The sequence below is a fragment of the Malaya genurostris genome, chromosome 2 (assembly GCF_030247185.1).
Source record: "Malaya genurostris strain Urasoe2022 chromosome 2, Malgen_1.1, whole genome shotgun sequence".
Taxonomy (NCBI): domain Eukaryota; kingdom Metazoa; phylum Arthropoda; class Insecta; order Diptera; family Culicidae; genus Malaya; species Malaya genurostris.
In genome coordinates, this window is record NC_080571.1 from 204822903 (window position 1) to 204838451 (window position 15549).

General features: G+C 40.4%; 1 protein-coding gene across 2 annotated transcripts in view; it reads right to left on the bottom strand.

Moving 5' to 3' along the window:
- LOC131427193 (hemicentin-2-like) overlaps nt 1-15549 on the bottom strand; it is a 927120-nt gene that overhangs the window by 377684 nt on the left and 533887 nt on the right. For both annotated transcript variants that reach the window (XM_058590172.1, XM_058590173.1), the window contains exons 3-4: nt 14826-15086; nt 14548-14744 (exon numbers count right to left, since the gene is read on the bottom strand). In XM_058590172.1, coding sequence (XP_058446155.1) covers nt 14548-14744; nt 14826-15086 — 458 coding nt within the window. The remainder of the gene's footprint in view (nt 1-14547; nt 14745-14825; nt 15087-15549) is intronic.

The following is a 15549-nucleotide window of genomic DNA, read 5'->3' on the forward strand; positions in this document are numbered from 1 at the left end:
CGGCCGTGTTATGTGAGGTAAAATCGCTCGATTCGAGATGTGACCAATAAGGGCAACTTTTGCATCTGATTCTTCCAGGATATTATGAAGCGGGCTCGAGGTAATGAAGGCGTCTAACCGAACCAATAAACAGACTATAGCGGTCAAATCCTGCGCCAGGAAACCATACCATATACGAGGCCAAGCAGATGTCCGATCTGGAATTTTTCATCGGCAAGTCCCACCTGGATGATCCGAAAGAAGAAGGTCGACAACTTTCCAAGAACTACTTGGTGTGGCAGACGATCTGTACGGGCGTTCAGAAAGACGTACATAACGATCGATACCAAATATAAAAATAAGAATCATTCGTGTCGTGACTATCGGATCGATCGGACGTAAATTCTGCTTTCTCCAATCGCGTGGTGAATTGTTTTATTTCGTTATCAAGGTCATTCCGTATTCTATTGTCTGCATCAGTGCGGTCGAGTGATAGTTCTAATTAATCCGTTCTCAAGGCCGACTGTGAGCTTGTGTAAAGCAGCACTGCGTGTGGTACCGTTAGCCAGCGCCAGCTGGGCGCTGCGCGTATATCGTTTACATATATACATTAGAAACAGTGATAAATATTTATAGTGATAAAAAGAGAAACGTTTCATTGGACAGTGTAGTGAGAGACTAAAAACAAAGTGCTTTTTCCTCAAAGAGGTTTTTTGCACTTTATTGAACTGGAATATTCACCGGTTGCCTAGAACCGGGCCTTGTCGGCCGATCACCCTTCGAGAGTTAAAGCTAAGTATTTTTTTATCTTTTCCCTGTTGTTCAGTACCATTAGATTTTTATTGCCCCCTAATATTTACCCGCACGGACACATTTCCGTGCCATGACAAAAGGCACAGAACTGCCTGACCTTCCCCTAGATGATCAAATGGATGCTTCTGATGGCAATAAATCTCGCATTAGAAGCTATCCCGATGGGCTTGCACTCCCGGCCGGACCGTATGCGGTTTACATCCGGACCAAAGCCAACGGTAAAAAATTGAACCTTCTAAGACTTTCTAAAGACCTGTCTTCGCGATACAATACTGTACAAAAAATTGAGAAAGTACGCCCGGACAAGCTTAGGGTCTTGTTAGCCAGTGCAAAACAGGCTAATGAGATCGTTCAAAGTGAGCATTTCACGCGGGAGTATCGCGTATACGTACCAGCTAGCGAAGTCGAGATAGACGGCGTGATCACCGATCCGAGTCTGACTTGCGAGGACGTTCTTAAGCATGGGGCAGGCGGTTTTAAAAACCCCCTACTCAAGAACGTTAAGATACTGGACTGCAAGCAATTGCGTTCAGTATCGACCGCTGAGGATGGGACTAAGTCCTATATCCCATCAGACTCGTATCGGGTGACTTTCGCTGGCTCGGCTTTGCCTAATTACGTCCTCCTGGACCGAGTCCGTTTACCTGTTCGTCTTTTTGTGCCGCGGGTCATGAACTGCACCAATTGCAAACAATTGGGACATACAGCATCCCATTGTTGCAATAAATCCCGGTGTATAAAGTGTGGAGGGAGTCATGCGGATAACTCCTGCAGTGGAGACAATGAAAAGTGTGTCTACTGTAAGGAGGGGCCGCATGACCTCTCTGATCGTCCCGTGTACAAATTGCGTAAGGATAAAATGAAGCGTTCACTCAAGCAACATTCCAAACGCTCTTTTGCGGAAATGTTGAAATGTGCTACGCCACCTACCGAAAATCCTTACGCTTACTTGTCAACTGACGAGAGCGAATATGATGACGCCCTCGAAGGTACATCTTCGGCTGTCCCTCATAGCTCATCAATTAGAAAGAGAAGAAATAAATCTTCTCAAAAGCTCCCTAGTAAGGGTTCGAAGATGTCCTCTGATGGGTTTCGAAAAATTACAACAACTGGTAGTGATGGCAAAAAACCAGAGAAAAAAGCTCCAGGCCTGGGAAAATTAAATTCCGAGCAAGAATTTCCATCACTTCCTGGGACTTCAAAACCCCCGAAAGTCGCTAAAAATCAGTCAGAAAATTTACCAAATACTGGGTTTGTTAAATTCTCTGATATTGTGGACTGGATCATGTCTACTTTCAACATTTCTGAACCTCTTAAAAGCCTGATAATGGATTTTATTCCTACAGTTAAAACATTCTTGAAGCAGTTGACTGCAAAATGGCCCCTTCTTTCAGCGATCGTATCCTTCGATGGCTAAGACACCCACCGAGGTCACGGATACAATCACTGTTATACAGTGGAATTGTAGAAGTATCATCCCAAAAATAGATCCTTTCAAATTTCTAGTAAATAATCTGAAATGTGACGCATTTGCATTGTGCGAAACTTGGCTAACTTCTGAAATACCCTTAAACTTCCACGATTTTAACATTATTCGTCTGGATCGAGATGATTCCTATGGAGGAGTACTTTTGGAGATCAAAAAGTGCTATTCTTTCTATCGCATTAACCTCCCCTCGATACCAGGTATTGAAGTTGTCGCATGTCATGTTACAATCAAAGGCAAGGATCTTTGCATTGCTTCCATCTACATACCCCCAAGAGCCTTGGTTGGGCATCGGCGGCTCAATGATATCATAGAGCTTCTTCCCGCACCGACGTTGGTTTTAGGAGACTTTAACTCACACGGTACGGGATGGGTCTGTCTTCACGACGATAACAGATCAACTATGATCCATGATATCTGCGACAACTTCAATATGACAATCTTAAATACGGGAGAAATGACACGAATTCCTGCACCACCAGCAAGACCAAGTGCGCTAGACTTATCCCTTTGCTCGACATCGCACGTTTTTGGCTGGCTTGATTCTCGACACCGCGACTCAAGCTCAGACGAAACGTGTACCCGGCGCGAAAACTAACATCCGTCCCCCCAACCCGTGGTGGGACAAAGAGTGCTCAGAATTAAACGCGGAGAGAACTTCATCATTTGTCGAGTTTAGGAAAAACGGAACACCTGATAATTTTAGAAACTACGCGGCATTAGACGCTAAAATGAAAAGCTTGATTAAAGCGAAGAAAAGCGGTTATTGGCGTCGATTCGTAGACGGATTATCGAGAGAAACATCAATGAGCACTCTTTGGAACACAGCCCGACGAATGCGCAACAAAAACACCACAAACGAAAGCGAGGAATATTCTAACCGCTGGATATTCGATTTCGCTAAAAAAGTATGTCCTGACTCTGTTCCGGAACAGACAATCATGCGCGTCGCTTCATCAAACAGAAACGAAACACCTTTTTCGATGGTCGAGTTCTCACTTGCGCTCTTATCGTGTAACAATAAATCTCCGGGGTTAGACAAAATCAAATTCAACTTGTTGAAAAATTTGCCTGACTCTGCCTAAAAGGCGCTTATTGAATTTATTCAATAGGCTTCTTGAGGATAATATTGTCCCACATGACTGGAGACAAGTAAGAGTTATCGCCATTCAAAAACCAGGGAAACCAGCCTCCGATCACAATTCGTATCGGCCGATTGCTATGCTTTCCTGTATCCGGAAATTGTTCGAAAAAATGATTCTGTTTCGTCTAGACAATTGGGTCGAGACTAATGGCTTACTTTCAGATACACAATTCGGCTTCCGCAGGGGCAAAGGAACGAACGATTGTCTTGCGTTGCTCTCAACCGAAATTCAAATGGCATTTGCTCGTAAAGAACAAATGGCGTCAGTTTTCCTAGACATCAAGGGGGCTTTTGATTCAGTTTCCATAAACATCCTATCTGAGAAGTTGCATCAGCATGGTCTTTCACCAATTTTGAATAACTTTTTGTATAATCTGTTGTCCGAGAAATACATGTATTTCGCGCATGGTGATTTGTCGACAATACGATTCAGTTACATGGGTCTTCCTCAGGGCTCATGCTTAAGCCCCCTTTTATACAACTTTTACGTGAACAACATTGATGAATGTATCAACACATCTTGCACGCTAAGACAACTTGCCGACGACAGCGTTGTGTCTATTATAGGACCCAAAGCTGCCGATCTCCAAGGACCATTGCAAGATACCCTCGACAACTTGTCGACATGGGCTCTTCAAATGGGTATCGAGTACTCTACGGAGAAAACTGAGCTGGTTGTATTTTCAAGGAAGCGAGAACCAGCACAATTACAGCTTCAGCTAGGGGGTGAAACCATAGCTCAGGTCTTCACATTTAAATATCTCGGGGTCTGGTTCGACTCCAAAGGCACCTGGGGATGTCACATTAGGTATCTGAAACAAAAATGCCAACAGAGAATCAATTTTCTTCGTACAATAACCGGATCATGGTGGGGTGCCCACCCAGGAGATCTGATCAGGCTGTACCAAACAACGATATTGTTTGTAATGGAATATGAATGCTTCTGCTTCCGATCCGCCGCGAACACCCATTACATTAAACTGGAAAGAATTCAGTATCGTTGTTTGCGTATTGCCTTAGGTTGCATGCAGTCGACTCATACGATGAGTCTCGAAGTGCTCGCGGGCGTCTTACCGTTGAAAAACCGATTCTGGGATCTCTCATATCGATTGCTAATCCGATGCGACATCTTGAATCCGATGGTGATTGAAAACTTCGAAAGGCTTGTCGAGCTCAATTCTCAGACCCGTTTTATGTCCTTGTATTTTGATTACATGGCTCCTTCTTCGTTTGTTTCCAATCGTGCTCATTTCTTGGATACTTCTGATTCTACTGTGTTTTTCGACACATCCATGAGAGAAGAAATTCGTGGAATCCCGGATCACGTGCGCCCTCAAGTGGCCCCAAATATTTTTTATAATAAATTTAGAACAGTCAACTGTGAAAAGGTGTTTTACACTGACGGTTCAAACATCAACAGGTCCACAGGCTTCGGCATCTTCAATCAAAACATCACCGCTTCTCACAAACTCAATGATCCGGCTTCAGTTTACGTCGCAGAATTAGCTGCTATTCAATACACCCTCGAGATCATTGAAACCTTGCCCAAAGACCATTACTTCATTGTCACGGACAGTCTAAGTTCAATAGAAGCTCTCCGGGCAATGAAGCCAGGAAAGTATCCCCCATATTTCCTGGGGAAAATACGGGAACATTTGAGAACTTTATCTGAACGGTCTTATTCAATATCGTTAGTCTGGGTCCCTTCGCATTGTTCCATTCCGGGCAATGAAAAGGCGGACTCATTGGCTAAGGTGGGCGCATTAGAAGGTGATATTTATGAAAGACCAATCTGCTTCAATGAATTTTTCAGTATCTCTCGTCAGAAAACTCTCGAAAGTTGGCAAACTTCATGGAGCAATGGCGAACTGGGACGATGGCTACATTCCATTATCCCTAGGGTATCGACGAAACCTTGGTTCAGGGGGATGAACGTGAGTCGTGACTTCATTCGTGTGATGTCTCGGCTCATGTCAAACCATTACACATTCAACGCGCATCTCCGGCGTATTGGAATCGTGGAGAGCGGTCTCTGCGCTTGTGGTGACGGTTATCAGGACATCGAGCATGTCGTGTGGTCGTGCGTAGAGTATCGTGACGCCAGGTCGAAGCTACTGGAATCCCTTAGGGCCCGAGGTAGACCGCCTGAGGTTCCGGTTCGGGATGTGTTGGCGAGTCGGGATAGTTTATATATGCTTCTCATATACCAGTACCTTAAACACATTGATATACAAGTGTAATGTGTTATCCCTCGCTCAGAAAGTATAAACTCCACCTACAGGTTCGACACTAACATCCGCCCGATTCTCTCGATCCCCGTCCCTGTCCACCATCTTCATTGGAACTAACAAGATCTTTTTTTGTCACTAACTTTTTCGTAACCCCTTCCCTGTCTCTTCACCATCTCGATGGGAACTAATTAGATCTTTATCGTTTTCAAACATTTTGTTCCCACATCCCCTTTTTACCCCGTTTCCACAATATTTACTTTTTTTTTTCATTCTCTTTCGTAACATCACCATCATCGTCCACGGAAGGCCGCCCCAGTCGAAAACCAGCATGCGGGCCACCCGCCGGGCCTTCGTAGCCTGGGGGTGTTTCCCGCGGACCCACACGGACCGAAGGATGCGGTCAACATGGATCTTCGCCAACGGCATATGGAAGACCCTCATGCAATATTCAATTCACCGGCCACTACCGATCGCTTCTCGAGAATCCGCTACCGCTACATTACATAATGATACTATTCTAGTGTTAAGTTAGTCGTAATTAAGATTAGTAAATACCCTTGGCATCTTAGAGCTTAAGCAGTGTGCCTAAAAATTATATTATAATATTGAATAAAAAAATAAAAATAAGAACGCCTGCAGAAGCGCTTGTTGCCTTTCCTTACATTTTCGGCATCATGCCATTAAACGAAATCGGTTATGGAGTGGTACGAAGCCAAAAATGTTGAACTTCGCCCAACAGAAAAATTCGAAGCGATTGTGAAGAACAAGCTTCGGGAAATAGGGAAGGTTTTCAATAACGACGAGAATTTGAAGTAAAAGTGCATGAAAATGTACTAGAAAGTTGGCAGAAGTTTTGTACATGGTTTGATGAGTAGTGTTACATTCAAGGTGCAGGGATATAGCCTAGAAGAGAAAGTTGAATAAGTCAGCTTTGCAAAAGCGTAGCAATATGTTTCCTGAGAGTTTGAAAAACATTCGACTTGAAATGAATTTTTGGTGATCATGTTGTCTTCACTGGGAAAACCGGCTTGTGAACCGTATGTGTGTATGTATGAATGTAACCCGGAACTGAATTTCACAAACTTATTAGGATTAGGATGTCGTAAAAAATCCTGAATTTCAATCCGTTTCGACTTCCGGTGGCAATGTAAGAAGTAGCGGTTTCTACAAATATTTTAATTTGTAGAGCTTGAATTATATCAGCCTAGAGTATTTCGAAATTTCAAATTATTTGCATTTGAGTAACTATGAACAGTTTCGTCCAATGTACTCAAACCATCCCGTTTGCTCTTGTTTTTAAATTACATCGATTGAACCGAGAACTCATCGACATGTTTTACCTATTCGAATGGTTCACTCTCTTGCTCATAAACCGTCAAACTGATGTTGTTGTATTTTGCTTGAATCATTTGAGACTTTTAAGAGCAGGAAAAAACTGCTTTAAAGTGCGAAGTGTACGTGTGTACCTGATTTGGGGAAAAATTTTGAGATCGAATCGAAAACAATTGTCAGATGATTAATTTTTACAAAACACTTTACCATTCTACTTCACTAATCTCGAGCAATCATGAGGGTCGTTCGATTATTCTAATTTAAGTGTATTCGAAATAATTTCCACCCAAAGATAATTTTTGAACTGTGAGAAGTTCTCTGGGACATCTACAGGTACAGAAATAAAAGGAACAAGTACAGAAGCTAAGTTCAGGAAAAAATAAAGAAGGTACAGTAACAAGTGCTGAAAGTACAAAACCAAGTACAGAAATGAGGGAAACAAGTATAGGAAGTACTAGCACTATTGCATAGAGTGCAGAAGAAGGTACAGAATGTGCAGATGGTACAGATATAAGTACAGAAGTTAAAGGACCAAATACAGAAAATACTGGAGCAGGTACAGAAAGTACAGGAACAAATTTTGAAACAAGCACAGAAAGTACAGGAACAAACACACAAATTACAGAAACAAGCACACAAAGTACAAAATAAAGTGCAGATAATAAAGGAACAAGTACAGAAAAAAGTTAAAAGTTATTCGCAAATGTTGTCGAGACAACAATTTTGAATGGCAAATTAGAATAAGAAAAAGTTTTCATTTCACGCATTCCAAAGATGCCAACTCCAATGTCATTTCAATTTGAACGTCATTTTCTCATCCGTTTAACTTTTCTATTACTGTCAATAATCGTTATGAGTTTGCAGCGTGATTTTAGAGTTTTTTTCGGATGGTAAATTGTACGCTGCCTGTCTGCGTTTCCGCAAACCATCGGTTTTACGAGGTCTGTTCAAAAAGTACCCGGAATTCTCATTTTTCTAAAAAAAAATATTTATTTATTCGTCTACATCTATATGGTCCCCTTAAAAGTAATCCCCCTAGATATAATACACTTATGCCAGCGTTTTTTCCAGTCTTCGAAACACCCCTGATAGCCACTTTTTGTAATGCTCTGTAGCACTCTCAGCGATTCTGCCTTTATCTCTTCAATCGATGAAAAACGCTGTCTTTTCATGGGTCTCTTCAACTTTGGGAACAGGAAAAAATCACACGGAGCGATATCTGGTGAATAAGGAGATTGGGGCATGATTAAAGTCTTGTTTTAGCCAAAAAATCACGAATAAGCAACGATGAATTTTGCTGCCACTCGTTTCATGTCCAAAACTTTTGAAAAAATATGATGGCATGAGCCAACTGATATGCCAACTTCATCAGCAACTTCTCTAATAGTGATTCGGCGATCATCCATAATCATTTTTTCCACTTTTCCCCCATTTTCATCGATTATTGACGTGCTGGGTCGACCGGAGCGTTCGTCGTCTTTAACGTTTTCGCGGCCATCTTGGAAACGCTTATACCACTCGTAAACACTTGTTTTTTTCATAGCAGACTCACCGTAGGCTCTCTGTAACATTTCGCACACTTGGTTACACTTTATTTCATTTTCACGCAAAATTTAATACAAATTCTTTGACTCTTCAATTCTTCCATTGTTTAAACTAACAAAAATCGCCGAGCTCAAAAAACACGTCTACACCAGCCGCTACAAGACAGAATGTAAACAATGAATACAGCTGAAAATTTCACCATACATTAGGGACATATGTACCAACACAATAAAAAAAAATTTTGACCACCGGACTCTCCTGACGCGCGCAATTAAAAAATTCCGGGAACTTTTTGAACAGACCTCGTATATATGTTGTCCTGTTGTCTGCGACACAAAAAGGTTGGGGCTACTATCATAGAGCATTATAATGATATTTTTCTTCAATACTCATTAAAATTTATAAGTAGTTTTGATTTTCTACATCTAATATTATTGCGCTACGAAGTGTGCAGGGGTCCGCTAGTTGATTACTAAAATATTTTAATTTGTAGAGCTTGATAGATGAAAACCAAACACACTTATTTCGGCAATAGCGATTCCCGGTTCTTGAATTATCGGAAACAAAGATTGAAAACTTGTCAGTGGAGCTTACTTCGATTTATCGTGAAACGACTCAACCGATTTGTTCGCTATTTGCAGTTTTAATGCAGAGAACGAAAAAAAACTGAAATTGTGTAAAACATTAGTTAGTTGATGGCCAAACAAACCGATTTTGGCTATACCGGTTTTCGTTTTCCGATTCGAGAATCAAAATAGTGGTCAAAATCTCCAGTACGGAGATCGCTTCATTTTATCAGAGTTGGATGAGCTTATTTTGAAATGAAAATGAAAAATAAAAAAAATTGCTTTTATGGTCACATATGTTGCATTTGAATTTAATACGGATCCGACTTTCAGTTCCGGAGTTACAGAGTGAGGTGTATAGAAAACTTAGGTTCTTTGAACTGGTCAAAAAAGCTTCTCTTTTTATTCCAGTATCAATGAAATTATATTTAGGAACATCACTGTAATATTTATGTAAATTTGAATGATGTGAGAAGGCTTTAAGAGGTTTTCAGCCATTTTTGTGATTACAACCTTTCTATATGAGAAATGCAAAACGGGCTGCTTAAAATGATGTTCATGACTTCGATCCTTGCCTATTTAATACAAACTTGAAAAGTTGATTGATGAATGAAATTTCAGTAATAAATTATGCACAAGTCTTTTTCAAATTAGTGTTTCATTTGTTGCTGCTAAAAAGACGATGGGTAATTTATTTATTTATTTATTTCTGGTTATGTCCATCGAATTAACGGGTGGGAAAAAGCCAATTTGAGTTGAATCCTGTTTGTCATTCTCATACGGGCGTAAAGATACCATCTTTTAAAACAAATACTTGAACAAAAGCACTACAAGTATTCGAATCTTAGATCGGCTAAATACATACTGAATGAATGAACATGAAAAATAACTATAGTAAACATTGTCAAAACATAATGACACATTGCCTAATTTTACTAGCAAAGCGACTAGCAGTGGACGTTCAAATACAAGCGTCTAGTCTACCCGAAAAGAGTCCTGTGGAATCTGTTCTGCAGAAGAGTTGCATTTCGTAGTGCTCTATTTGGTGTCCGAAAATTTACTTCACAACGTAATTCAGGGGCATCAATCTCTCCGGTGTCAGGGTTGCGTAAAGATTAATTTATAAGGAAAATTGACCAAAGCCCCGAAGTGTTAGACGTTAGACGACAAAACGAACCAGCAATAAAAATGAGAAGAATTATGGTTAAAACACGTTTGTTTGTGATGCTCATTACTTGATACGCAATTGTCGAGTCGTTTTCATCAGTCTTTTTCAAGATGGCACTGATTAAAATGTAAATGGGTAATATTACACACACATGCGAGTGGTGTGAATACGAATAAAACAGACGGAATCGCCGCAGAATACCGAAATAGTGAGCGTCAGAATCACAGGTGCCAGGTTGCAGATTTACACGTAAATTTGCCGATTTCTTTTGTAGGCAGACTGTGTAATTTTGCAAACTTTTCAAAGGGTTTTGAAACTTTTATTTATAATAGTCCAATTTACAGATTTCTAAAAATGCGTTGATCATTTCATTTTATTTTTTCTCGCAATACTTATAAAATTTAATACTTGCATTGGAGGATTTCTAGTATGCAGACGTGAGAATTTTATCTGGCGTCTCTGCCAGGAGTTGGACAGTTGTTTTGACTCCATCGGTGTCTGTTGTACTGAAGTTTACAACATTTTTATATCAAGCATTAGAGCAAATAGAGAAATAAATAGTCCGGTGGATTAAGGGGCGGGTAGGGTTCAACACTTTTTAAAAAATATTTATTATTTTCTTTATATTTCCTTATAGTAAAACATTTCAAGAATATTCTGTGAAATTTTCAAGACTATTTGAACGAAACTCTGGAAGTTATGGCTATCTCATTCTGCGAAGAAGCAAGAGCTCGGCGCTCAGACCAAAGATTTCTACTTCGATTGACTTCAAAACTTGACAAAATGTTCTTGGAATTTTTCATTATAATAATTTATACAAGAAAAAGTATGATTTTTTGAAAATGTTAGACCCTACGGGCTCCCTGAAGTCATAAATTGTTTCCATTGATTTTATAGACAAAAAATTTTAAACGTGTTTTTCTCAAAAGCAGGTTTCAAAAGTGCGTGTCCATCGTCATTCAAAAACTACTGCACCAATTTTGTTCAAATTTTGCACACACTAACTACAAATAAAAAACCAGACCCCAATGTTTTCCTTTTCGTTGTTTGTTACTTTGGGAAGGTTTTACAGCTACAAAATGGCGTTATTCGTGAAAAATCGTAGTTTTCACTTTGAACATCCACCAAAAATTGAAAAAAAATTTAATAAAAAATCAAACAGAAACGTTGGGGTCTAGAAAATTTCTACTCTAACTATGCTGCTTTGATTTGTTGACTTCTGATTAGTCTGCGCTGAGATACAGTGGACACCGCAAATCATGGTGTTCAAGAAGCGTTCTCAGAAATGCTTCTTCACCGACTTATTTCCCAGTATTTTTTAACAAAAAAAATTACAAAGTGTTGTTCGAATGATGCTTTGTATTATGTAAAATGTTTGAGTTTATTTTGTTGAACGATAGTTCTGAAAAAAATCGCAAAAATGGTGATTTTTGTCATCATTTATACCCTACTCCCCCCTTGAAGGATTATTTGTTTGTTCACTCAAAAAAATCAACAAACAGACTGAATTTTTACAGTAGACGATTTACAACTTTTTATAGCAATTTATTATTATAGTTATTATTGATGATGTTTCAAGTGAAGCACAAGGTTTTGAAGACAAAGTGTCATTGTATAATTTAAAAAACATTGTCATTTAACGGTCAATTAAAAAAAATCTGGTTTGCGGTCACGAAGGGGTTAAATCGATGCGAATGGTAGTTTCGCTATCTTTGCGGCATTTTGTCGCTATCTTGTTGTACCGTAATCTTTGTTAACCGCCAGTGAAAATTACATTACCAAGAGCAAAATTGCAACAATCAGAACTCAGAACTACTTAATTGATCATGTACCATTTAGGGGTCGATTTTTGGTTCGTATAAGAACCGAAGCTGTGATTTGAACTTCGTTGAATACATTTTCCTTGGATGCGAGGCATCTGCCGTTAAATATCATTGAAAACATTTGCGCACGAAGCATATTTTAAAAATTGATTCTTTCATTGGTGTCTGACAAACGCGCGATAATAGAATTTTAAGCGTGGCAGAACTTCACACACAGGAGTTGTTGGGATCGATTTTTGGTACCTGAAAGAACCGAATTGCTCACATTTTCACCAATGTGTAAAAACGTCTAGTGCATTCTGAGCTTCTCCTGCAGAATATCGTTGAAAATAATTGCCCCCTTAGCGGTTCTTTCTCCTAGAATGCGTCGGAACTATCGAATAACGTTGCGAATAATTGGATAAAGTTTTCACTCACTTGGTATGGATGAAGGGTTCTAGTTGTGCCATGATTACAGAGCCACCAACATTTTACCTCAGCTGGCTCTCATTTTTATTCATCCATTGAAACAGTGAGACTGATATTCATCTGACTACTTGAACGGTTTCTGGGTACTGTTAAAAATTTAATCATAACCTGCTAATAATATTTCTGACTGCAAGGAGAGAGAATGGCGTCGCTATGTTTCGTAGAACTCGAGATATGCGTGTTCATAAACTTATCACTCTTCTACATAGTGGATTTCGAAGTAGTAGGAAATATTCTCGTGAAAAGTTTTGTCTAGTTCATGGCGAACAAATAAAAAAATCGACCGATTTCGTAGCGTTTTTCAATAACTTTTTTTTCCAAAGCATGGTGCCAAAAATAACCGTTTTGGAAACTGAAAACTAAAAGGATTTCTTTCGAATACTTAAATAAAATGGATACACGCAGTTTTTTTTTCTCTGACACGCTACTAACAAACGATTTCCATTTCTGATAATCGTATCTTGGTCATGGTCTACAGAGAAAACTATACAATCCACCAGCATCCAATTCTGCGTAATTTATGTCTTGCCATTTTATTGCCAGCCAACATCGGATGTAATCTCCAGTATCAGCCAGTAATAGAACACGGGATTAGATGGAATTAGGTAAGCAAGCGTTCTCACATCGAAAGAAGAGGCGAGTAGAATATTTGCTATAATGAAAATCATCCTTGCAATAAAGCAAACTCTACCAACAAATCGAATTCGAATGCTGATCCATTAGACTGATGTGTTTTAGTCCGTCTTCCTCAGCACAACTTCGAACACGGCTGGAACCTAGAATACCGTTCGTGTTTTGCTTCCAACTAATCAAAATATGTTCAATCTTTCGACCCAATCAGTCGCCGCAGCATACTTCATATGGCACCTCTTTGCTATAACTTTCCCAAAACCAATGAAGCAATACGGGAATCCAATTATTCAATGATTAATTCAGGGACTAACACAAAACCACACCAGGTTTAACTACAGCAACAGCAAAATATCAATCTACTGTCTACGGTTCGTGTGTCAACTCCCGGGAAACAAATAGCTAACTTTCGAACATGATATCATTAAACATCGCCGGGCTTAGAGTGGCCACGGACGGGGAGTTGGTGGTATTGGGCAAGAAAACATTTTCATTACTATTCGCCTGTTTGCTCTGGAGGGTCCCATATCTGGCCGGAACTGACTGACCGTGAGCTGGGCAAAGTTTACTCTCCCCGGCCCCTCCCTCGGACGGTGGGCTATTCTAATGCGGATTATTGTATGGGAGCAGTGCGGCGGTGCGCCCGGATCCGGAAAAGTTATGCCTTTCATCTGATTCGCCATTTTAATATAAAAATGCCAAACGAAGTAATAAACGATGCCCTCCGGATTTCTTTAAGCGTACTTTTTATTCAGCAGATGAAGAGAGAGAGAGAGAAAAAAAGAAGATACAGACGAAGCGGGTAAGCGATTTTCCGAGTGCTACGGCAAGCAATTGAAGGACTAAAGCAAACAGAGAAATGCGCGCGGAATGGTCTCCGAACACGAGCCGACGAAAGGATGACACAAACGGGCGAGGATTCCTTGGCTTTCTTGTATACGGCTGAGATAATTTATAAGAAGTGCTTGGCGAGGTTTATGAGCATCTTGTTCATGGGTGGAAAATGGTTTATTTTAATGGGTTGGCCGTGGCCAGGGAAAAGGTGTGAAACGATGAGCACTTTATAATCGCATCGTGTCCGAAAGGTGGCATCAGTTGAGTAAATTTCATTGCTGCGTTTAAAGGGGGGATCTTATTTTTTGATAACAGCTGCAAAGTTGTAAATTTGGGAAATATTTTAATCCTGCTCCCATTTCCTGTGAGAGTTGACCGTAACCCATTCACTTTGCTCTGAATAAGGAAATAAATAAAAAAAACTTATTCAAGTGTAGACATTTAAATATGAGCGGTTCTTTTTGGTTGGTGCAGAATAAACAATTTTATTACGGGGGAGATTGAAGATGTATTTGTGAAAGTACTTACAGTTAACGGACAGCGTGACAATCGTTTCCAGCCGGTGTCCTTCGGGCATAGCCCGGTTCCACACAACGCAACGGTATTTGGCCGCATCGTCTTCTCGACGGGGCAATACCGACAGGGTACTCGTCGTTTGTAGATCCTTCGAGCCACCTCGGTTGATTGGAGCTTGAAGCGGTGTGTTGGATCCAACTCGGTACCACCTGTACGGAAGAAAGCGGAATGGTAGGACCATTACATGGTCAGAACGATGTTTTTCGAAACTACAATGAAAATGCACTAACATTATTGTCGGATCCGGAGAGCCTCCTATGCTGCTGCAGGTCAGGTCCAACTTTTTGTCTTCCGTCGCAACGGCTACCGTTCCGGGGGCCACCAGAGGCGGTTGTGGCGGCGTCAGCACTGTTAGGTTGTAGTATTCCTGATGTACGTCGGCACCGGTTCCGCTAGCCTTGATACGGCATTCGAAGCGACCATTATCGCGGCCGTAGGATGTGTTGGTGATGTGCAAATCGTAGACACCCTTCTCGGGACGAAAATCGATTCTGCAAGAATGAAAAAACCAAAACAATAGAGCTTGAGTTTGTGATGCCAGGGTAAGTCCTCTTCGGAACTTACTAGACGATGAAGGAATACATATATGAAATAAAAATACTAGTCGATACAATTGCTTGCTATTGGGAGTCATGGTCCCGTGAAATATTTACTCATGGTTTGCTCTGATTCAAGTCAGTGGAGCGCTACGCGACTGCTACCATTACTACTGATTCATTACCCAAATGTACAACGGCAAATACAAATGACTTGTATTTGGTACAGCTTTATTTGAATCAGATAAAGTCAAACAAAAGAAAATCACATAGTTTTTGTTTGTCGTAATGCGATTATCCACAAATTATTGGGAAATATGTTTGATATTACGATACGGAGAACGTATTCTTTAATCATTCGTAGTGAGTGTGTTTTTCGTTGGATTTGGGGAGACCGGACCTAGTCCGGACAACTTAG